Genomic DNA, 23806 nt, shown 5'->3' with positions numbered 1-23806 from the left:
GTTTGTATTGACTGAACTCATACCGAATATTTGACGATATCAACACAATTCATGCGTATATAACTTAATATATATGCACATTTAAGTTTACAGCACTCAAACCATTTTGTGTCAAAACATAAACAGTTTGAGGAAACCGATTGCGGCAAAACATTTGAGTTAACTTATCAGGTTTTATAGTGTAGTAGCTGATCTCTTGTTGACTTTGCAGTACAAGTTGAACTTTATCTTAGTGATTAAGTCAAAACACAGGTCTTAAATTAAGTCCTGTGCTGAAAAAAATTGTCTAATAGCTTTTGACCTAAGACCAATTCACATCACACCAACAGATACCAACAGACACTTTGTCTGTTTTTTTTTAAGCCTTTGTCTACTGGCATCAGTCAGAGCTCATTTTCCCTGACTAAGCATACTATATAGGTGCTCACCAGCTCCTCCATGTAGTATTTAAGAAGTGAAGCTCTGATACCTAGTTAATTTTTCCTTTTTTTGCATGTCTGTGTGGTGTAAATTGGGTTCAATAGTGTATGAAAACTTAAAAACCAAGTTCAACACCATAAAATATAGGTCCAATCCCAGTTCTATGTTATATCCCTATGCTTCTCCTTGGCTCTAGTGAAGGGGTAAGGATGACAATATTACCCTGAAAATCATGTGTCATCACTAGCTCATTTGTAATCTGGAGTTGTCAGTTCCAAGCACAGTGACATTTAACAGATCACTCATTCGAAAAGTAGTTTTGTACTGTATTTAGACTTCTTACAAAACACTGCAATTTTTTTTAGTTCGAAAATGCATTAGCCTCCAGATTTCCTCAGGTGTCTGTGTAATAAATAATGTTTAAAAAAAACAGCAAACAGCAAGAAAAAAACATTAACATTATACCAGACGTGCTGTAAATAGCAAACTCCTTGTCACTAGATTTTCCTCACAGGAAAGTCTCAGCAATTAGAATTTAAAATATATTGTGGGACTATCATGCGTTGGTTATAATAAGAGACCATCGTTCGTGAAAATTTGCACTTTTTTAAGGTTTCAAATAACATTGTTATGAATGTAATAAAATTCTTATTAATGGAAATTTTATTTTTATATTTATGGATCTCTTTGCTCGCTTTGGTAGCCATGTTGCGGCTGTAACTGATGTATTTATGAACATTTGTCATACCGCTTCTTTTGTGGTGTGATTCTAAAATATCGGGCATTTCCTCCTGCTCCTACATCTCCAGCCAAAAGACGATCGAGGGGAGTGGAAAGGCTATGGGGAAAAATGCGATTCTATACTTCAAACATGAAGTGCCAACAAGAAGTATTGGCTGCAACATAGGCTTGTGGATTGGATTCACCTGTGAACAGGGTGTGATGAGCCTTTTTAAAAGAGGCGTGCGGGATAAAGACGCAAGCTCTGAAGTGGTGAGCTGTGGGTTCCGTTTGGCTGTCTCTCGGGGGCAATATGCCCTCCGAAGATAAAGATAGACAGTCAGACAGGGCTTTATATTTAAGATAATCGAGTAGAGTGGAATAATTAATGCTTAGTTGATCATCCTTTGGCCTAAGCCTCTCGCCTTGCGAAGTCATTTGTTGGGGTGAGTCGTAGAGTTCCTGCCCTGCCTTCTCTTCACATTCTATGAATGGACTGAGTATGCTGGCCCCGTCTCTGGACTGCAGATAAACGAATCCTATAGCGGGCCCTGTGTGATCGTTGAAGTGCCCCCATTTCTACTCTGCGTGATAATGCTGATCCCTTTCTATTTGGGTGGGATTCAAAGACTCTATGGAGGGAAAAGTCTTTTTAAACCTTTATTTGTGTTTATGTCTGTTGTATGTTGAGTTTGACTGTTATGTGTGTAAAAGGCGATTAGTGCGGAAATCGAGTGAGGGGGAGAAATTACAGGGGATATGCCTTTATTTTGTGTGCGGTGTAGTTTGAGGTGTTAGAGGTTCTTTTGTAGCGTGATCCTAAATAATCTGGCATTTCCTCCTGCTCCTACATCTCTAATAAAAAGACGATCAAGGAAAGTGGAAAGGCTATGAGGTAAAAATGCGATTTCAAACTTCAAACAAGAAGTGCCAACAAGAAGTATTTGCTGCAACATAGGCTTGTGAATTGGATTCACTTGTGGACAGCATGTGATGAGCCTCTTTAAAAGAAGCGTGCGGGATAGAGATGCAAGCTCCGAGGTAGTGAGTTGTGGGTTCCGTTTGGCTGTCTCATGGGGGCAATATGCCCTCCGGAGGTGAAGATAGACAGTCAGGCAGAGCTTTATATTTGAGATAGTCGAGTTAGGGGATACGCCTTAACTTTGTATGCAGTGTAGTTTGAGGTGTTGGGTGCTATTCTAAACACTGCTGTAGTAATGTGTTAAACCAACTGTGTGTAAAGGAATGGACATGATAATTGCGTGTAGCAATATATGATGTCTATATCTCTCACCCTTGTACCCGCATTGAAGTTGCCCCTGCTCTTAATTTAAAATAAAACATTTCCTCTTTTGTACATTACATTGTGTGTGGTGTTTATTCTGACGAACATAAATGTCAATAAGGTTTATTACAGGCTCATTCTGAAAACGTACCCTTATATATATTTCTGGAGTTCGTGAGTTATGTAGCCAGAGCTACGTATGGCTGCATACGTAGAAAAACGAACGATACGGGCGGTATGATGCTGTTCTTTTTCTCACATACCAGCTGACCGATTACCTCTGTGTGGGTGGCTTTTCCCCTGTTACCAGTTAGTCCAGTAGCTTGCTATGTACATCGGCAGACTTGAGACGCAGAGCAGAGTGGACCACAAAAACGAGGTTTCAGTCTGGTGAAGAACAGTTCCAGAAAGCAGGTAAAAACTCTTGGGACGTATTTTGCTCTCTTCATAAATGGATATAGGGGTACGTAATTAGAATGAGCCTGGGTTGTTTTGCTGCAAACAAACACTGAATGGAACAGTGTTTATAACTTTAAAAGACACTGCGCGTTAAGAAGTGCCTTTTTCTGAATGATTTACTAACAGCAGAGAGCAATTTGTACACTGCTTATGTGCCCAAAGCACCTCGCATTTTAACCGCCTGCTGCACCTCGCGTTTTTGTCTTTGCGCGGAAATGAAAGCAGAGGCGGGGCTAAATATGTTTGTGTTGTCAACAATAACAGAGACTTTTGAAAATGAAGGAAAGACATGTGGTTGCTGTTTTGAGTTATCCGGGGCTGTATTACTCACCAATCTTGAGTATCACAATATTATTAAATATTAAAATCATATTAATATCAACAGCAACACTCTTGCACATTACCCAGCTAATTCAGTCTTTAGCACACAGCGCTTCTTTTTTTCTTGTCAACGGTGTGATCGGCCCTTTACAGAACAACCACTTATTGTATAATAGTCACAGACCAATGGTAGATCATTCATAGCTGGTAGCTCAACATGGTAGCTCAACACCGAACTCCTTCAAAAATTTGCTTGTGTCATAACGCACGTCATATCAATTGCTTTAGTGAGCTGTTTTCGACTGCCAAAAAAACTTTGATTTTGTTGTAATTTAAGTTCGTTGTTTGATTTTTAAAGTATACTGGAACCTTTAACCTTAGTTTGGAACAAAAAATAAGAAAATATGCTCTTGGATTTGGGGTCAAGGACCAACACCAAGAAAACATAGTCTTAGACTTCAGAATTAAGACCATAAAATATGATTTTCGTCTTGCATGTAACTATGGCCCTGAACTCAGACTCAAAAATGTGTGGAACTACAACACATCTTATGTCAAATACCCGCAGATGTCTGGATACTTGAGGGTTGAACTCAGGGGTTTTGATGTACTGGAGAAAAAGGGTGGATATTCTCTTCCTTAATCCCTCCAGGTTACTCTTTTTCATGCCCCTCATCAGCAGGTCCATCTCCATGTCAACCAAGTCCACTATCTCTTGCGCTAGCTTGCATTTATGCTCCTGTTTAAAAATAAAAACCAAATATATGTATATGTATTCTTTTAATAATTTGTAAGTGTATATAATAAGATCTGGAAATTACCTTTACAGTATGTTTGAGAGTAAGTAGCACATCCAGACGTTCATCCTTTGTGAAGTGAGCCTGGGTAATGCTACTATAAAGGTCTCTTAACTCCTTGGCTTTAATGGTGAACTGTGTATCCATCTCCGTCACCTTTCCATCAAATGCACGCCATTTCTTTGGTTCTGCACACTGAGGGGAAATCAGACACGGTATCAATACACAATGCAAAGTCTTGGTCAGGACATTTGATCTTTATTATAATCAGTTAGTTATCATTAACCTTTCGAAGTGACATTTAAATTGTTTTATTACACTGCCATTTCTAAAAGAGAATTGTTATGTTAAACACCTCACTAAGGGACACAATGAAGAAAGGTTATGAACCAGCCATTTTCAAAATACAACTAAAACTCACAGGGGCTAACAATGAATGATTGTATTTTTATTAACTAACAATAACAAAGAATAATACATACTTTAATGTATTGTTTATAGTTTGTCCATATTAGTTAAGACGTTAACTAACGTGAAAGGTGCCACAGAAAGAAAATCTGGCAATACTTAGGTATAGATGAGTAATTAAAGATTAGTTAATGGTAATGTGCAGAACAAAACACTAACTGTGGCTTTCTACATAGGATCATTAATATTTGAAAACTAGACAGGCTTTAGGAAATAGTAGGAATCTATGCCTGATTAATTGTATCTTTTGTTATTTCAATGTGTATATTGAGAAATTTGCAACATATATTTGTAATGAGGCAACAGATACATGTAAACTGTTAAATATGTGTTTAAAACACATTTATGCATTGTGTCATATCACTCAGCTCTTACAGTGATATTTCTAGATATTTATTTCTTCCTGTAATTTCATGTTCACACTGTCACGATTACCAGCGATCGTATTCCACTAGATCGCTGGTTCTCACTCACAACAGACCATGGACTACACTTTAGCCTTTTCCTGAACTACATATTCAGACATGCACTTCGCCTACACCCATGCTCACTCATCTAGATTGATTACACTCGCAACACCTGTGGACTATCAGAGACTGATTGCATTCACTACATAAGCCACTCACTCACCCTTTCGGTTTGCTGAGTCTTGTTCACTTTATAGATGACATTACAACGCGTTAATCCTGTCTTGTTTACCTGTGTTTTTGACTTAGCTTTGTATTCTTGTTCTCCCTGCCTGCCGCCTGCCTTTTTGACCTCTCGTCTGTGTACTGATTATGATTCTGGACTGCCTGAACATATCCGTTTATACCTGTTGAACTTTGCTTGCCTGACGACGATTAAACCTGCATTTTTGGATTCTACCTTCTGTTGTGAGTGTCATCTCCCGGGGTTACACACACAAATTACTACCTGAAATACATCCGCCAGTCTCTTTTGTTGGGTAAAAAAATATATTTAGACTATATTTTAATCACAACACATAACCTACTAATGCAGAGTTCAGACTGCATGATTTTCAAAAATAATCGTGTCACAGATGTTTTCACACTGCATGACTATCTGGGCTAGCATTTTGTCGCTGCTTTGTTTATACACTACAAGATGGATCGGCGACAGGGAGTTTCACACTGTATGAAGGAGAATCGGCGATAACTTTGTCCAAACTAGGTCTCACAACCAAAAACCCGTAGCATATATATTGTTATTAACTACATAATGAGAAAGAAGCTTTTAATGGGGTAGAAAATGTACATATTTGCTCACCTGGGTTTGAAGGGAACTAGCGATTTCTCTTCAACTTTTCTTTTTTGACCCGGTTGTGATATTGCTCAGATGACACGTCAATCACACACGGGTGCTCCTGTCAAATTTACACTAGTTTTTCCTCCATTTCCTGGGTCCAAATAAACCGAAAATTAACGCTTTTAATTTCTCCCCATCCTCCCACTGGCCTGCAGGTACCCATGCTAGTGAATGTTGCCCTCTCATTGGCTGTAGGTGATGTTATTTTCAGTCAAAACTCATTTCACTTTACATGATTTGAATCGCCGATGGCTCCAGGTATTTAGCACGCCAAATATCTCACAGGCATCGACAACTCATCAGCGATTCTCTCAGATGGCGACTTTGATAGTTCATACTGTGTGATTGTCACTCATATGTTCGAGCACAGAACAATCGGGGCTAAAATCGGGGCTAAAATCAAGCTATCTGAATTCAGCATTAAGAACAGTAATGGAGAAGCAGATTTAAGTGGGTTGCACACTGGATGCATCATGCTGCACTTTACGTAGTTGTCTACACACTGTTAAGCAATGCAAGAAATGCTGAATGGCAACGTCGGTATGTGTAACCTCATAGAAAACTTTGTTTACAATTCTAAAAAATGTGTTTCAGCTCAGCATGGCACTTTTGGTGTGCAACCCCCTTTAGTTGTGTACAGATAGCTCATTCACTCTTAATGTGAACCTCTTCTCGACTTCAGTTGAAACAATATTCATTTGATAGGACATCTAATTGTTTCTTCAAATACTTTTTGACATGTGAAGTATGATTTTGCACAGGTATATTTAAGAGTACATCATGCTGTTTGAGCATAGCACACTAATATTCATGACTCCAAAAAAGGTAAAACTGAGCTTCATTGTAGAAGAAATATCTAGATCAGGGGCCACCAATCTTGTTCCTGGAGGGCCGGTGTCCCAGCAGGGTTTAGCTCCAACTTGCCTTAACACACCTGCCTGGATGTTTCAAGTATATCTAGTAAGCCCTTGATTAGCATGTTCAAGTGTGTTTAATTAGGGTTGGAGCTAAAATCCGTGGGACACCGGCCCTCCAGGAACAAGTTTGGTGATCCCTGATCTGGAGATTTAAATGGGCTTTCTCGGTTTTTAGACTTACCTAAACCTAGAGCTTAATTTATGCCGGATCACACTAGATCTAGATCCGGCACCTCTGAAATCTGATCCGGCACCTTATTTTATCGATCCCCCTCCTCAACCGCCGTCTTCCCCTGTCCACTGTTCACTTTCTTTCGCGACTCCCCAACCCTCTTCACTTTCACCTGTGACAACTAAACCCCGCCCTGGCTCTTAATCCTTCACTATCCAACGCCTCGCTATCACCCCAATCCCCACTCCCCTCCCCTCTCGACTTTCATGTGTGACAACTATACATACTCGGGTAGCATTCCAGATCCGTTCCGATCTTTTCCGGGACCTTGCAATTCATAAATTAAGCACTGCCTAAACCACATATCTTGTATGACCGTATCAGAGAACAACTTAAACATATTGTATCAATACATTCAGCTCAAGCTCATTGCGTATACGCACCCAGGTCACGTGAGTCCACCACATTTTCAGCCTGTTTTCTATTTATTTATTTTTTTGCTTTTGTTTTACCGGGTTTTTGGAATCGTTTTTCACCATCCTCATGGAGGTAAGAGGTCAGCTGAAGTGCGAAAAGGAACAGAAGCCGTTGTCAACGTCATACTTCCCCATAGCATTCATTTTGAAGACAAAATGCAGCCAGAGGTACTTCTGGATACATAATTTATACTCTCCAGAAATGTAGACAGGGGTACGTGTCCACAATGAGCCTGTGTTGAATGTGTTCTATGGCCCCTATAAGGTCTAAACTTGCTCTAAAACTTAAGTTATCTTAACAAACAATATATACAGTTGAAGTCAGAATTAATAGCCCCCCTTTGAATATTTTTAAATATTTCACGAATTATGTTTAAAAGACCAGGAAAATTTTCACAGTATGTCTGATAATATTTTTTTCTACTGAAGAGAAGTTTTTTGTTTTATTTTAAATAGAATACAAGCAGTTTTAATTTTTAAACACCATTTTAAGGTCAAAATTATTAGCCCTTTTAAGCTATATTTTTCCCTGTTAGTCTACAGAACAAACCTTTGTTATATAATATATTTATAACATTGTTATATAAACTTTGTATATATAATAGCTTGCCTAATTTCTGTAACCTTTCTAGTTACGCTAATTAACCTGGTTAGCCTTTAAATATCACTTTAAGCTGTGTAGAATTGTCTTGAAAAATATCTAGTACAATATTTTTTACTGTCATCATGGCAAAGATCAAATAAATCAGTTATTAGAGATGAGTTATTAAAACTATTATGTTTATAAATGTGTTGAGAAAATACTCTCTGTTAAACAGAAATTGGGGGAAAAAATAAACAGGGGGGCTAATAATTCAAGGGGGCTAATAATTCTGACTTCAACTGTATATGTAGACAGTTGTGTTTTACTAGTAGATCTCTACTTTAAATTGTTACCCTATTTTTAATTCCTATTTTACAAATATTTCAGTCTTTAATTGCATTGTACAAACCAATTTACAAACATTGACACCTTGTTGAGAAAGGCTTTTATTGCCTTCTCCTGGTTCCTCGTGGCTGCTGCCATTCTGTGTCGTTCTATGGAGGAGATGAACTGGGTCTCTTGCTCCAGTAGAGCGCACAGAGCTGCCTTTCTCTCCGCACCAGATAAGGTGACATTGATGTGTTCCTCCTCCTCTATCCTCCATTCTGACAAACAGAGATAAATGAGGAACATCACACTGACTTATATCTACTGCTCACATTATGTCATATACACTCTATCTCAAAAAATATACAGTTAAATACAAAATATGCTCCTTTTTCAAATGGTAATCATTTTAAAAATATTTTCCAATTGATGCTTTTTTTTTTTTTTACAGGATTTCCTATAACATTTTTCTTTTAGTTTGGCGAGAATAAAAAATATATAGTTCCCAAAAGTTCTAGTGCCAAAGTGTAAGACCTCATTTGGTATATGACATCATCTGTTTTCTCTGTTAAGGGAGCCAAATTGTGGAAAGAATTACCTATAATTTGCCTAAAATTACAAAGTAATTTAAATATTTTTAGTAGTGTTCTTAAAAAGTTGTTAAAAACAAAACAGCAGTGTTTACACAAATAGTCTACTAGTTTGTTTGATCATGCTGCCTTTGCTTTTGACTTCAGTAATTTTATGTAAAGAATTGTAATGTTGTGCATATGTATTTATTATATTTTCATTTTGTCAAGCCTCCTGTGGACAGGAGTTGAGAATTAGCAAGTCTGCTAAAACACTTAAACAAATGCAATTAGTTGTCCAGGGTAATTGTAATGTTCATGTCAAATAAATCTAAGCTGTTTTGCAGCCTGTGCAGTAAGCAGACACAGATGACGCACGAGTGATTTACATATGAAAGCAATGCAAATATGCGATTAGACAACCTGTGGCACAAATTGTGCATTTTACATGCTTCAGACTGCAAAAAAGTGTGAGCAAACAACTAATAAACGGAGCAATGGAACAGACAGAAAAGCAAGCAGCTTACAATGATGGAGATTGGTTCAAGGATGACAGCCACTGGATGTGGCCGAATTTAAAGACATTATTTGTGCTTAAATTGTATGGCTGGTTTTATAATGTTCGTGAAATTGATAAATTATTTCTTTTAACTCTTTCCCTGCAGATAATGAGAGAAAATGCTTTACTAAGTTCTGGTCCGTGGTTTAGATGTATTACGGCAGGGGAAGCCCTAACGCATTTCCTATGTGTAAGGTACATGTTGTCAGATGCTTTGGGGAGGTAAAACCGAGAGAAAGTAGGATTGTGGATAAAAATAAGAGTTATACAACCTTCCTTTGGCTTGATCCCTACCATTTTAAATGTTTGTTGATCTTGTCTTGACAGGAGACAAAAATAATGAAGCTTTATTTTTATGATTTCTGTCATTGTCATATATATATATATATATATATGTATATATATATATATATATATATATATATATATATATATATATATATATATATATAAAGAATATATATAAAAATTTTATATATATATATATATATATATATATATATATATATATATATATATATATATATATATATATATATATATAATTTTTATATATATTCTACTTTTCAATTTAAAGTATATACAAAGACAGTGTTTGGTACAAAAACATTGAAAAAATAAGTCAATCAGTTATGCTAATAACTAAATATAGTGATGCTCAACTAAATTTAAGAATATGTAACTACTAAAGAAGATTTGAATAAAGAATGAAGTAAGTAATTTACTTTAACTAGTTTGCATAACCCCGCTGAACTCAACAACAGACTATAAAGCTGCTCGTATGTTCATCTCTCTGCAATAAAATGTGGCTGAAAAAACTTTACTAGCTTGTAAAGGTTACGCTAAGCCGATCATGTATAACTGAAGCTGTTATAGTTTAAGTTAAAATGCTGCTTAAAGTGCATAATCAAATATGTTGCTCATGTTTCTGAAAAGTGCAAACATTGTGACATTCAAATTGCTCGCTTTTGAGGATTCTGATTAGCCTGCCATAACAACACCATCTTAACCAATGAGGAATTTATCTAGATATGGGCCAATCTGTGTGTTCATGTTTATTCAGAAAGTTTATTTGTTATTAAACAAATGTATTTATTTATTTATTTTTTTTGCAATAAATGGTTCTAGTGGCGTAGATAATTCACACTCATTTTAAAATTAACAGGCTTGTTACTAATAGTTACTACCCAATGTTGATTATGTAGTTACTCACTTTTCAAGGCATTATAAAGAAGATCAAAGTCTCCCTTTGTCTCAGGATTCATCCTGCGTTGATATTCATCTCTGATCTGCTGCTCTTTCTCCTCTTTCTTCCTTCTCTTTTCATTTTCCAGCCATGCCAGACGCTGCTCTTTAGCCTGTCTCAAGCTGTCTGTGAAACACTTGGCTAGCCAGCGTCTGACATATGACTGTAGTGTAATGACCTGTGGAAAACACAGACATACACAGAAACACACTTGAATATGTGGTTTGCGAGGACTCTCCATAGGTATAATGTATTTTATATGGTCTTGTCCTATCTCTACCTCTAAACCCAACAATGTCACAGCTATGGCAAAGTTTGAATGTCAGTACACCCTGTTAAATATGTTTTTTAAGCAATTTGAATTACCAACCCAGCCTCATTCTGATTACATTCCCATATATACATTTCTGGTGAGAGCAATATACGTCTCAGGAGCTACATTTTTTTGCAGTTTTTGTTTTCGCTAATCCGCCAGAAGCTGCTGTGTATGCTTTTTCAGATCTCTAATTTCTCTCGCAAGTGCCATTCTCACGTGATCTCACGTAAATCCACCAGAGGCCGCTGTTAACTGACCGACTGACCAACCGACCGATCCCCCCACACCTTATCAAAACCCATCCAATAGTATTTTACAAAGCACCTATTCACCCACCTACCCACTTCCCTAAACCCAACTGCAGTGTTTTGAAAAGTAATGATTTTTTACCACATTTTCAGATTTTATCAAATTCTCACCTTGTTATTCACTTGTTTATTTTATTTTTTTGGCTTCTGTTTTTGTCTTACCTGCTTTCTGGAACCGTTCTTTGCTGGACTTGGAACCCACTGTCATAATCAACTCTGCTCTGCATCTCAAGTTCGCCGATGTATGTGTCAAGCTACCGGACAACTGGTAACAGTTCCACGTGCAGGTAAGCCGTCAGCTGGTACGCGAGAAAAGGAACGTCATCATACCACCCCATAGCGTTCGTTTTAAAGACGAAATGCAGCCATGTGTAGCTCTGGCTACGTAATTCACGATCTCCAGAAAAGTATATAGGGATATGTTTTCAGAATGAGCCTATGTTGCGATTTACAACGAAACAAGGTATGTCCTCGTAAACCACCTTAATAATAAGGTCACATCCATGTCTTCAAATACAATTCCGTGTCCTCATAAACCACATAAACACACAATCGCACACAAAAATACACCAGCATTTGTCAGGAAGCACAAAATGAGCTCAATTCCTTCTCAGCCAGTCCAAACATACGTACAGCTCTCAGTCTCTTGCTGTGATACTCTTCTGCAGTGATGTAAGTGCCTGGGCTGATGAGCTTGTCTTCCATGTTGGACACAAAGCAGCCAATCTTTCTCATCTGAGTTGCGGCATTTCTGGAACACTGCTGAGCCTGGTTTTTGCTTGGTTTAACAGTCTGTTTACAGGGAAAAAAGAAAATTAAGGGAGTATGTAGTAGGACTGGCCATTATTGACCAAAATTTATATCTCTATATTTGTAGGGTAAAAGGCAATTTGTAAAAAATATCTTTGTATTTTTAATAAAATTGAATAAATGTTTATTTGCAAGTGAAAGCCGAATGTGAGATATTACAATCACATTTCATAAACAGCGTTTGAAAAAAGGTATACCAGCCCAGTGCTACATTTTTTGTGAATCACAAAAATCGTAGCTCCGGTGATGTTTCCTCACTGTTTTTGTTGGCAAATACACCAGAGGCTGCCGGGCATGGTTTTCCCATACAGTATGTGCCATTTACTCTTCCTTCTCGTGTGAGTATATCCATGATTATATCACCTCATGATCAACTGACCTGCACCCATCTATGCCCAAGTGACAGTGCTTAAGCAAACAAGAAGAGAAAAGCACATTGCAGCCGTGTGGTTTTATCACAATTTCACATCGATTTTTAACCTGGTTCCTGGAACTGTCTTTCACCAGACTTGGCAGGCAAACATATGTTGAAGCATGTTTTTGCAGTTTTGCAATTCTTATGTTTTTGTGCACTGTACATCCTAATAAGTTGAGACTAGCAATGGGAAATCGACAACTCAATTAATTGAATTCACCAAATGTGGTCTCTTCATTGAATTAACTTAAATGTTTTAGTACAGATAGCTTAAAATGGCTAATAGTCTAAACTTCCAAATGTTTCAGCTTTTATATTCTTTAAATTCCCCGCTTATATCGAAGTTGATATTTAGCAGCACCATGTTGGTGTTTCGTAACATCTAATTTTAACGAAGTGAGTCGTTAGTCCAATGCTCAAACTGGAGGATCAGGACATACACACATACACTATGGACAATTTAGCTTACCCAATTTCCTTATAGCGCATGTCTTGTGGGGGAAACTGGAATACCTGAAGAAAACCTACGCCAACACGGAAAGAACATTCAAATTCTGCCCAAAAATGCTAACTGGCCCAGCCTGGACTCAAACCAGCGACCATCGTGCAGTGAGGTAACAACGCTACCGACTGTGGCACTGTGTCACCTCTGTGTGTATATAAATAAAGAAAAATGTAAATAAGCATTTAAATATCTAGTTATCTACTAATTTAACTTTTCTCATTCAGCAGATGGGTTCAGGTAGTGCTTGTCTTGCTGCTCTTCAGCAAAATTCAGCATCACAAGCAAAATGACCACCTATATAATACCACATTTATCAACCAATCAGCGCAGTTGTCAAGGCAGAATTTCAAGTGCAATCAATCATTTAAACAGAGACATGGTGAATTGTTGAAAGAAATTAAAATGTTAAGTTTAGTGAACTTAAAATATTAATTAAATGCTTTTTGCTGCCTAAAGAGTAAGTTTAACACACCTGTTTTTTATGCCAAAACTTGGTATTTTAAGTACTGTCAATTTATATTAACTTAAAATCTTTAGTAATGACAACAGTGGGGTTTACAGTGAGAGGAGCAAAAGACCGCAAGGTTTTATTTTTATTTTTTTGAATGAGATGCTAATGGCCTTATTCAATTCAATAATTTATGCTAAGCTAAAATTCTCCTGCCAGACCCAGAAATTGCAGAGATTACAATGTAATGCATTCTTGTAATAGCAAAGCAACTTTTTCAGCAGCCATTGTCTTAAAGACATTTTATTGCCTAATTGACTTTAAATGTCAAGTGTCTTTTAAAGTCTTCTAGAGTCACATAATGCTTCATGATATGATATTAGTCCATTAAGTTGATTCTGTCACAGTCAGATGACGAGAGCATGGAATATGTTTTGTTCCTTCGATTTAGTTTGTTTACCCAAATTCTTTAAAAGAAATAATAAATAATCTGTGTATACATCTAGGGTCAAACATATTGTGATTTTTGGTCACTTATCAGGGCTCGAAATTGCGACCATTTTGGTCGCATATGCGCCTGAAATTTTATCTATGCGACCATAAAATATTTTTGGGAGCATTTCTGCGAGTGCTTAAAATTGTTGTGTGCGACCAGTTTTTACTGCAAAATGTTCACCACATGCGCGGATTCGGGAGACATTCACGCAGAATTCATCTCTAAGCTCTTTGTTAGCACTTGGAACGGGAAACGCAGCGCTCAGGAATGGTTTTAAACAGTTGTCATGTCGTCTTGCTGCAGTAAACAAATCCAAGTCCGTAATGCTTGCCCCGGCTTCGCGCTCTTCTTATTGGCCCACTGCTCTAGCACTGAACGCGAATGATTGGTTAATATAAGCTGTCAATCACTCAGTCAGCGCCTTCTGGCTTCGGATGACAGAGAGCTGCTACCGCGGAAAACTAAAGCGCTAAAGATGAGATTGAAGATAACGCGGACAGATTTAGTTTTAGAAACCATCTAGTTACAAATAATGACACATCTTACTAGTGATCATGTGCTGAATGTTAATCCACCATCTACACTTTTCCAAGAGTAGAAGACTTCTGTTGGCTTCAAGTCCGCTATAAAAAGTCTGTGGGATGGAGTTTTCAGGTAACTGTTTGCCACATCTAGCACGAGAGCTTCTGTTTAATCCTTCATATAATTGCCAGATGCTCTCCGCCGTGCAAGGGGCAGCTATATGTCAAATTTAACATCACGTACACCATCACAAACGGGCTTACACTGAGTAAATTAATATCGCTAACTTACTCATGAAAAGACCGGTATGGCTATTAACATGACGTATGCATACAATAAGGTACAATATGTGTCAAAAGCATCAGTGCAATATCAGACAGCACTTGTGAGAACAGCACAGTTAACGTTATACCGTTCAGATCGTAACAGATTCATTCAAGCAGTGCGTGCAGGGCCGGTGAGCGCTCCGTGCTTTGGTCACTCAGTTATGTTATAAAAATCTATTTTCTTGTGATCACGGGATTTCGTTGAGACATATTTTCCTCACGCATGCATATTTATATTATTATTTTTTTGCTTGTTAGTTTGATTAGTGTTGATTTCAAATACAATAAATCTGTTTGCATAAAACTTGTAGTAACGGTGCTCATAATTGGTGGGTGCGACTAAATTTTGGCTGATGCGCCTAACTTTTTAAAGTTAGGAGCACCGGTGCTACCAAGCAAAAAGGTTAATTTCGAGCCCTGCTTATTACATACAGTTGTGGGCAAATACTTCAAAAATGAATTAGTTTTAACATTTTAAGGTGAGCTTGTGTTAAACTCACTAAAATAACTCACTGAAATATTTTGGTAACACATTGGTTAACAATTATGTTGTCCTTTTTGAAAACTGAATTCACTCTCACTTACTATATTTTCCCTCGGCTTTGTCCCTGAATTATCAGGAGTGGCCAAGTGGAATGAAAAACTGAAAAACCACCATAAAAACTGAGTTACAAACAATAAATAATCACAAAAACATAAAATTAAGAGCAAGGTGGTGCAGTAGGTAGTGCTGTGGTCTCACAGCAAGAAGGTGCTGTCGCCTCACAGCAAGAAGGTTGCTGGTTCGAGCCTCAGCTGGGTCAGTTGGCATTTTTGTGTGGAGTTTGCATGTTCTCCCCATGTTCATGAGTGTATGTGTGGGAATTAGAGTGTATCGGTGTTTCCCAGTGATTGGTTGCAGCTGGAAGACCATCCGCTTCATAAAACATATGCTGGATAAGATGGTGGTTTATTTCGCTGTGGTGACCCCAGATTAATAAAGGGACTAAGCCGAAAATACATAAATGAATGAACAATTTTACAATCCAATATACTTCAAGTGTATGTTACATATATAATCTGTTGATTTAGGCCAAGAAGGTTAGGCAAAAGTCTCTTTGATTGCAGGTTTGACATAATTACCGACACCAAATGATTGGTTTTGGAAATTAAATTTTCCATCCGATGAAATGCAGTGTGAACATAAAGTTTTGAATGCATTATGCACCACCCGTATGCTAAATCATAGAGTTAAATATGCAAAAGTTGTAAATACTGTCAATTTAATGGGTTGCTATTCACCCTGGTGACAAAACGTATAACGTAGTTTAGTGCAGTGTAAATTTTTTGTTGATGTATCAGCATCCAAGACTGCAATCACCCATTTTATAGAGTGTACTGTATGTGTATATAAATTGTCAAGGCCCTGCCTTGCCTGCCCTATCTGCGTTTTCTATGTTTAATGTTGCCTCGTTTGTCTTAAGTTTAGGCACATGACTCAGTCTTTGTTTGGGTTTGCCATATGCTCCTCTGTTCCTACCTCCTTGTTTCCTTTTACCATGCCCTCTTGTTAAGCCATTAACTTATGCTTATAAGAGTAAGTATCTTCAACTGTTCCTTGTTTGTTTTCCTTCATTCAAATTGTGCTCTTTTCCCTCATGTGTTTGCTGGTTTGTTTTGTGTGCTGTATTTTTGTCTAAACACCAAGAAACACCACTGCAATCCACTTTTTTCTTTTTCTGTTCTTTTATTCTTTTCTTTTAGTATTCTTTCCTTTTCCCTTATTCATTTTTTGTTTTGGTTTCATTTTACAGCTTATTGTTGAATTGACGTTTGAATTTTTTTATAGTCTTATAGTGTTTTACCTTCAGCTTTTTTTTTTCATTTTTTGTTTTGTTATTTTAGTTTATTTGCTTTCAGATTTTCTTTTAGTTTTATTTCTCCCTGTTTGTCTTTGTGTCTTGTTTTTGTCTTGTGTTCTGTCTCTTTAATGTTCACTGGTAGTGTCCTCCCTGCTTCCTGTGAATCCCTGGCTGCTGGTGATTCTGCCAGACTGTTACCGGTTCAAAGATTACTACCCTCCATCATCAGTTCTCTGCTGTGCCTCATCCAAGGCCTTCGACAACTACAGCCTGTCTTGGTCATCCCTGTTCTGTCTCCTAGCCAGTAGCCATCTGTTACTGTATTCCATGTCGTTCAGGGCTGCCCTTTACTACCCAGTTGGACTGTTTACCATATAACTCCTGTTTTTCCTTTTATCTGTCAAGCAGTGGCTGTTATCCACCCCATATACACCCCCACCCCCACATCCCCCTAGAAAAAAAGAAAGCACTTTGTAGTTGACTTTTTTCTAAAACGAATTGTCTCAAACAAACAATTCAGAAAGCATACAAACAAACTGAAATTTGACTAGTATTTCCCTAAATCTGCACCTTTCTTGCTTTTGTTGCAGCAAAGTCATCAATTATATTGTCATGTACCCATTTTAAGTGGACATAAAGCTCTACTGAGGCATGGCTCCTATTGTCTTTATTTCGAGATTACCACTCTTAATTAATACATTTGCAGAAAGTAAATCATATTCATATCTCAAAGCTTTTACTGGGGCACGGCTGATTTTTACTGTGGCACGTTTTTATTTTTTCACTTTCTCTCTGTTTCGCACCCAGTAAGATGCGGCCCTGGGCGATCGCCCATATCGCCCATTCCTAAATCTGCCACTGCTGTCAGTAAAACCCCCTTAACCTCCATTTCGTGTTTGGGATCTCCTTCAGGATCCTTGACAATCATGCATGTTATAGTATGTGTACCTGTGTATCCCTGCTGAACATCTCAATGCCTCTGTCTGGCCTCTTCTTGGGCACCGTCTGTATAGCAGCATGGTGATACTCTGCGTTGGTCAACTTGTGACGGTATCCTCCCAGAAAAGCCTTCCCCTGAGTGGCTCTCTCAATCTCTACCACCACATCCTGGTATGTGTCTGCTTCTTAAAGTGAGAAAACTTGTCACAAATGCTTGTCTATAGGTTTTAAATAAGCAAAATTCTGGTAAAATAAGCCAAATACGTTTGTAGCATCAAATCTCATTCAGTCTTTACACAATGACAGATTTTGCATTGTTGCTTCTACAATCTTTTTATTAGTATCACATACTCTTAAAAATGATCAGATGCATGTATAAGATACAATAGGGTACCAAAGCAATTTTAAGTCAGCTTACCAACAAAACAGTGGTTTATGAACAATGTTTTGACATGTTTTTTTTTTTTCAAATAAACAGTTTAATAAAAAAATAAACTCTAATTTTAAAAAAGGCCATGGTAGGTTAAAATGGTTGTTTAATCTAATGTGAGCAAGAATTTTTAACTGTACTGCACACACGTTTATACACATTTTGGGGATGAAATAAGTTCATGCAGGCCTATTTTTTCATTCATAATGTTTAACATCCATTTTAATTATTTCACCAATGCACATAAACACACACCTATACAGTTTTATGCAAAAAATTGGTCACCCCTCTGTGGCTGCATAATTATGTGCTCTTTAAAGAGAAGATCACAGTGAAATGTCATTCGGTTTCTAGTGAAAGCTAGATAATGTCATGTTTTTCCGACAGAAATATGTAGGGTAGCAGTATTGAAATGTGTGAAATAAATTGAAACTGAAAAAATGTGCAGGTACTGGAAACCTTGTCAGAGTTAAAGGTCGCATGGATTTCCCCCAGTATCAGCTGAATCTAAAGAATAATTTTCAGAAATCAATCAAGAGGCTGAAGTTACTCCACGGCTGGATGTTTCAAGCAGGACAATGATCCAAAGCACAGTTCCAGATCTACTAAGGAATTCATGTTCAGACATGATACAATGTTCTAGAGTAGCTATCCCAGTTCCCAGACTTGAACATCATCGAAAAACCAAGAATTCAGGGACTTATCCTTGACTATAAGAAATGTCTACAGGCTTTTATTTCAGCAAAAGGTGGCTGTACAAAAGATTGATGTCATTATTTTGTTGAGATGCCCAAATTGTTGCACCTGTCTGTTTTTGTTATGATTTAAACTAGATGGCATCTGTTGAAAGGATAAATGTTATGTCAGAACTGAAATGTTGCTTTTTTCAGTAAGGTATAAAATTTATCCAAATGAAATAGCTGATTTAAAAGGCCAGCAGGATGAGGCTTGCAATCATTTGCAATAATGATTTCATTCATAACTGCATTGCAGTTGTTTAAAGAAATATTTGTTCAGCTTTACATCTTTACATTTTTTCTGTGATACACTAAAGACAATAGTGCCAACTTACTGTTCAGCTGAAGTTACATATGTTTATATTGGCCCATTTTATCAGAATATTGTGCCATGGCTCAAAAAAGCTTCCTGGTAGTCTAAACCAGGTTGCACACCAGAAGCACCGCTCGGCAATGCGCCGCGTAGCTCCATGCAGCGCCATGCAGCGCCATGCATTTTACAGTTCTAAACATAGGTTTCTATCAGGGTACACACACTGGCGCCGCAAGTCGGCGGCTGTCGGTGGTGCCCAGTCACGACTCAGGTAGCTGTTCATATTTCAGCCGCGCCACAGTGCGCCATCTGATTAGTTTCATGTTAAATATTGTGTGAATGTGCTCGTCTGGTGTGTGATACTTTAAAATGTCAAGTGCGCGCCGTGTCACGGTGTTCAGTGGCGCTTCTGGTGTGTGACCTGCTTTACTCACAATTTTTTAAAACAATTATACTTTTGTTTATATTTGAAAACATATTTATAATTTTTATTTATACAGTTAAAGTCAGAAATATTAGCCCCCTGTTTATTTTTTTCCCAATTTCTGTTTAACGAAGAGATTTTTTCAACACATTTCTAAACATATAGTTTTAATAACTCATTTCTAATAACTGATTTATTTGATCTTTGCCATGATGACAGTAAATAATATTTGACTGGATATTTTTCAAGACACTACTATACAGCTTAAAGTGACATTTAAAGGCTTAACTGGGTTAATTAGGTTAACAGGCAGGTTAGGGTAATTAGGAAAGTTATTGTATAACGATGGTTTGTTCTGTAGACTATCGAAAAAAAGATTGCTTAAAGGGGCTAATAATTTTGTCCTTAAAATGCTGTTAATAAATTAATAACTGCTTTTATTTTAGCAGAAATAAAACGAATAAGACTTTAAATGACCATGACATTTATAGAGAATATTATCTCTATAAATATTATCAGACATGCTGTGAAAGTTTCCTTGCCCTGTTAATCATTTGAGAACTATTAAAAAAAAATAATAATCAAAGGGGGGCTAGCAATCCTGACTGTGTGTGTGTGTGTGTGTGAGTGTGTGTGTGTGTGTGTGTGTTTGTATATAACTAAAACTTATAAAACTTCACGTGGACTTTAACCCATGCAAATTCATAAAAAACATCATTAGATCTCATATGTATAACTTATTTGTTGGTATTGTAGGTAATTTACCAAAATGTGCCCTATTTTAGCAAATTTCCCATTACTTACAATGTCTCGGTCTGCTAGAAGTTTAAATGTACCTGTTTGCACTCTGACAGTAATGACATCTGGCATGTTGTACTCTTGCTGTGGTTTGACTGGTCTCATGGGGTAATTTTCTGGGTCTAGCGAGCTCATCTCGAATTGGATCATCCCATGTGGCTGCACGCCGATATCCATCAGTGTCTGATCATCATTAACATTTTTTTCTAGATAAAATTAGAGAAATAATTAGTTTCATGGATAAAAATGTGCACTTTGCATTATAGTACAGTAAATAGTTATTAAATTAGTTATTAAAAAGTTATTAAATTGTATGAAATTATTCTCTGCAATGTATCCTACAGTTTCAGGCATCTTTTGTGTCTTACCGTCTAGGGTGATTTGTATGATGTCATATGGGACTCTCATCTCAAAGCTGAAATGTTTTTTCAGGTCCAGGATTGTGAGGCCAATAGTGAAGGCCACAGTTATCATGTGCCTCTCTGGCATCAGCAAGATTTTAACTGGTAAAAACAAGAAATTATTCATATAAAAAACTGAATATTTATATTTTGTATGGTACAGTAATGGAATTCAAGGTTTATACGATTGTTTTTTTTTTCTATCATGGTACTGAATAGTCATCATAGCCCTATATCGTGGTATTTCTTCAGCCAAACCAGTCTTGTTTGTGTGTCTATATATTATAATAGTTTTTATAAATATTTTAAAGATTTTATTTTTTATATATTTTTCAAGTATATATTCAAGTAGATCAAGTAGCATTTCAGTTAGTTGAAAATATATCATTTAAAAGAATTCTATTACACATATTTGTAACATAATATTTATTTATTTGTTATTTTTGCTTAAAATGTTCTTCAGTCACATTAGTATGTGGTAGTGTTTGTGTGTGTGTGTGTGTGTGTGTGTGTGTATATATATATATACACACATGTGGTTGTGGTTTCCGCTTTAATACCGCTTTAATATCGGTTTCCGCTTTAATACCTGTTTTTTTTTTATGTAATAATGCGGGTAATAATCGCACCAAAACATATTAAAGGGTACCTGAATTATAACAGCGAAAACTTTTCTGTAACCTTAGTAGTGCTGTGCGTCATTTGTTTAACCCTTTAAGGTGACATGCTGACTGACTGACTGACTGAAAGGTGCGTGATGCGTGAGGCCAGCAAACACGACGTAAAGCCGTTTCACTTTACTTCAGGACGCATTAAATCTACTCAGTAGGTCTATTGGAGACATTCATAAATATTATTAGCAAATCTAATAAATGTTGGAGACATTCGTTACATAAACGCACTAAATCGCACTTCAGTGGCGTTTATTTGAGGGGGCACAAGAAGACCTGCACGCTCTTGAAGCAGCTTATATTTGAGGGGGCGTGCAAGAAGTTTTGTGCACGAGCAGAGGAAATCGACACGCAAGCAAAGAGATTCACATGCTCGTGGCTATTACACAAATGCGCAACCAATCACAAACTTCCATGTTGGGCTCTGTGTAACGTAGGTGTGTATTTGTCAAAATAGCCGAGAGTCATGCCTGTTTCTCATGCGCGGCGGCGGGAGAGCAAAAGCGGAGAGCAGCCAGGCACTTGCACGTCTGCACTCAGCAGCGTGCAGCAGAGCACAGGTCATTATATTCCTGTCTATTCTATCTAGTTACCTATCTGTCCATATGAATATACTTTTTTTTTTCTTCTTTTAATCTGCTCCACCGCCCGCGGCAACTTCCTCCTATGCTGTTTCCTTAACCTGCAAGTCTTTATTTTACAAATTATAAAGAATGTCAGCTTCTCAAGCTCTATGAGGAGTGTCAGTCATGTATTTTAAGATGCACTCGGTCAGAAGACAAGTGCATAAGATATCATGACATTATGTTTTTGATCGTCAGCAGTATGTAGGCTTATGGTGACAATAATATTTATACAATATGGTTATAATTATATTTATACATGACCAAACTAATGTGCAACTTAAGCAACTTTTTTTTTTAGCCATGTTTGATGTTTCATTGTTGAGTTAAACATTTTTTTAGGGTCTCTGACACATTCCTTTTATTGTTTATTTTTATTTTATTAATCAACATTAACTGTGTGCGTCAGCAGGCAGTTTTTGTCATGTTCATTATTTATTAGGCTCCCTCAATACACACAGACACACACATTTCTAGTGTGGATTATAATTTTATGGGCATGCACAGGCACAAGGGCGTGCAAAGAAGGGGAGCATTTTGACTGATGTAGTGGGCCGCTCTGGCCCAAAATGCCAGGGGCGATTATTTTGTCCCAGTCCAGCCCTGCAATTAGTACAATTGTTATTATTCAATACTTTATTATTATTATTATTATAATTTTTCATTTTCCATATTTGTAATACTTGTATTTTGGCTTTTTTTTGCAGTCCACTTAAAATCCAACATGGAAATCAATATTTTTTTTTATTGGCATTGATTGTTTTGAAATTCAAATGCCATTAACATGCCCGTGTTTTTATTTTTGTAATAAATATGGCTGTCAAGCCAGGATCTTGATAGTATATTGTGGGTATGTTGTTTACATGAAGAAATCTGTGTTACAAGTTAAACAAAAATTCTAATAATGAATTATATTTTGAATTTAAATAGTATTTGTCTTGCGTTTACATTAATTTTACATTCGAATAGCCAAAATTACAAGTTTCTGTCTTTTAAATGCGATTAATCGCGATTAATTTTTTAAAAGTGTGATTAATTAGTTATTTTTTTAACCGATTGACAGCACTAGTATATATATATACATTCATTTACCTTTGGTTTAGTCCCTTTATTCATCAGGGGTAGCCACAGCAGATTAAACCATTAACTTATTCAGCATATGTTTTACACAGCAGTTTTGCCCTTCCAGCTGCAACCCAGTACTGGGAAACACCCATACACTTTCACATTCACACTACGGCCAATTTCATTTATTCAGTTCACCATTATTGCATGTCTTTGGACTGTGGGAGAAACCAGAACATCAGCCGGAACTCAAACCAGCGACCTTCTTGCTTGGAGGCAACAGTGCTAACTACTAAGCCATTATTATTATTATTACTATTGTTATCATTATTATTATTATTATTATTATTATTAATATTAATATTATTATGTGTGTATATATAACTATAGTTAGTAACTATTTACCATAAACATTTTTAAATCTCTCTTTTTCATATTCATGTAATATTTATATATTTTTTTCTGCTTTAACAAAACTTTTTTTATTAGTGCACAAAAAAAAAAAAAAAAAAAAACACACATTACAATGACACCATGTAGGGGAAAATACTATTTAATGCATATAGAAATATGCAAATTTGCATACATGCAAATGAAAATTAAGCAAATGAGCATAAACTAAATAAGCAAACGTTTTTTATTTAGATTGAGTTTGTGTATTTTGATAATTTAATTTCACCTTTCATTTAGCTTTTTCTAATTCGAATAAACATTTAAATTATTTAGTTTGCATTACAAAATCCCTATATTTCTCTTTTAAATTTCTATATTACAAAACTGTCATACCTAGA

At 36.7% G+C, this 23806-nt stretch overlaps 1 protein-coding gene across 4 annotated transcripts in view; it reads right to left on the bottom strand.

Annotated features, from left to right (window-relative positions):
• iqub (IQ motif and ubiquitin domain containing) overlaps positions 1-23806 on the bottom strand; it is a 32658-nt gene that overhangs the window by 8397 nt on the left and 455 nt on the right. Inside the window, exons 2-10 of one of the 4 annotated variants that reach the window (XR_015526582.1) lie at positions 20624-20758; positions 20294-20461; positions 17563-17738; positions 11885-12043; positions 10595-10805; positions 8356-8531; positions 5740-5869; positions 4027-4197; positions 3768-3944 (exon numbers count right to left, since the gene is read on the bottom strand). Coding sequence is in view for 2 of the 4 variants with exons in the window: in XM_087312440.1 (XP_087168566.1) it covers positions 3768-3944; positions 4027-4197; positions 8356-8531; positions 10595-10805; positions 11885-12043; positions 17563-17738; positions 20294-20461; positions 20624-20758 (1373 nt within the window). In the remaining 2 variants the exon portion in view is untranslated. The remainder of the gene's footprint in view (positions 1-3767; positions 3945-4026; positions 4198-5739; positions 5870-8355; positions 8532-10594; positions 10806-11884; positions 12044-17562; positions 17739-20293; positions 20462-20623; positions 20759-23806) is intronic. The other 3 variants (XR_015526583.1, XM_087312440.1, XM_087312441.1) reach the window with 3 other exon arrangements.

The sequence above is a fragment of the Danio rerio genome, chromosome 25, assembly GCF_052040795.2.
Source record: "Danio rerio strain M-AB ecotype USA chromosome 25, GRCz13ab, whole genome shotgun sequence".
Classification (NCBI taxonomy): domain Eukaryota; kingdom Metazoa; phylum Chordata; class Actinopteri; order Cypriniformes; family Danionidae; genus Danio; species Danio rerio.
This window is presented reverse-complemented; position numbering and strand designations above follow the sequence as displayed.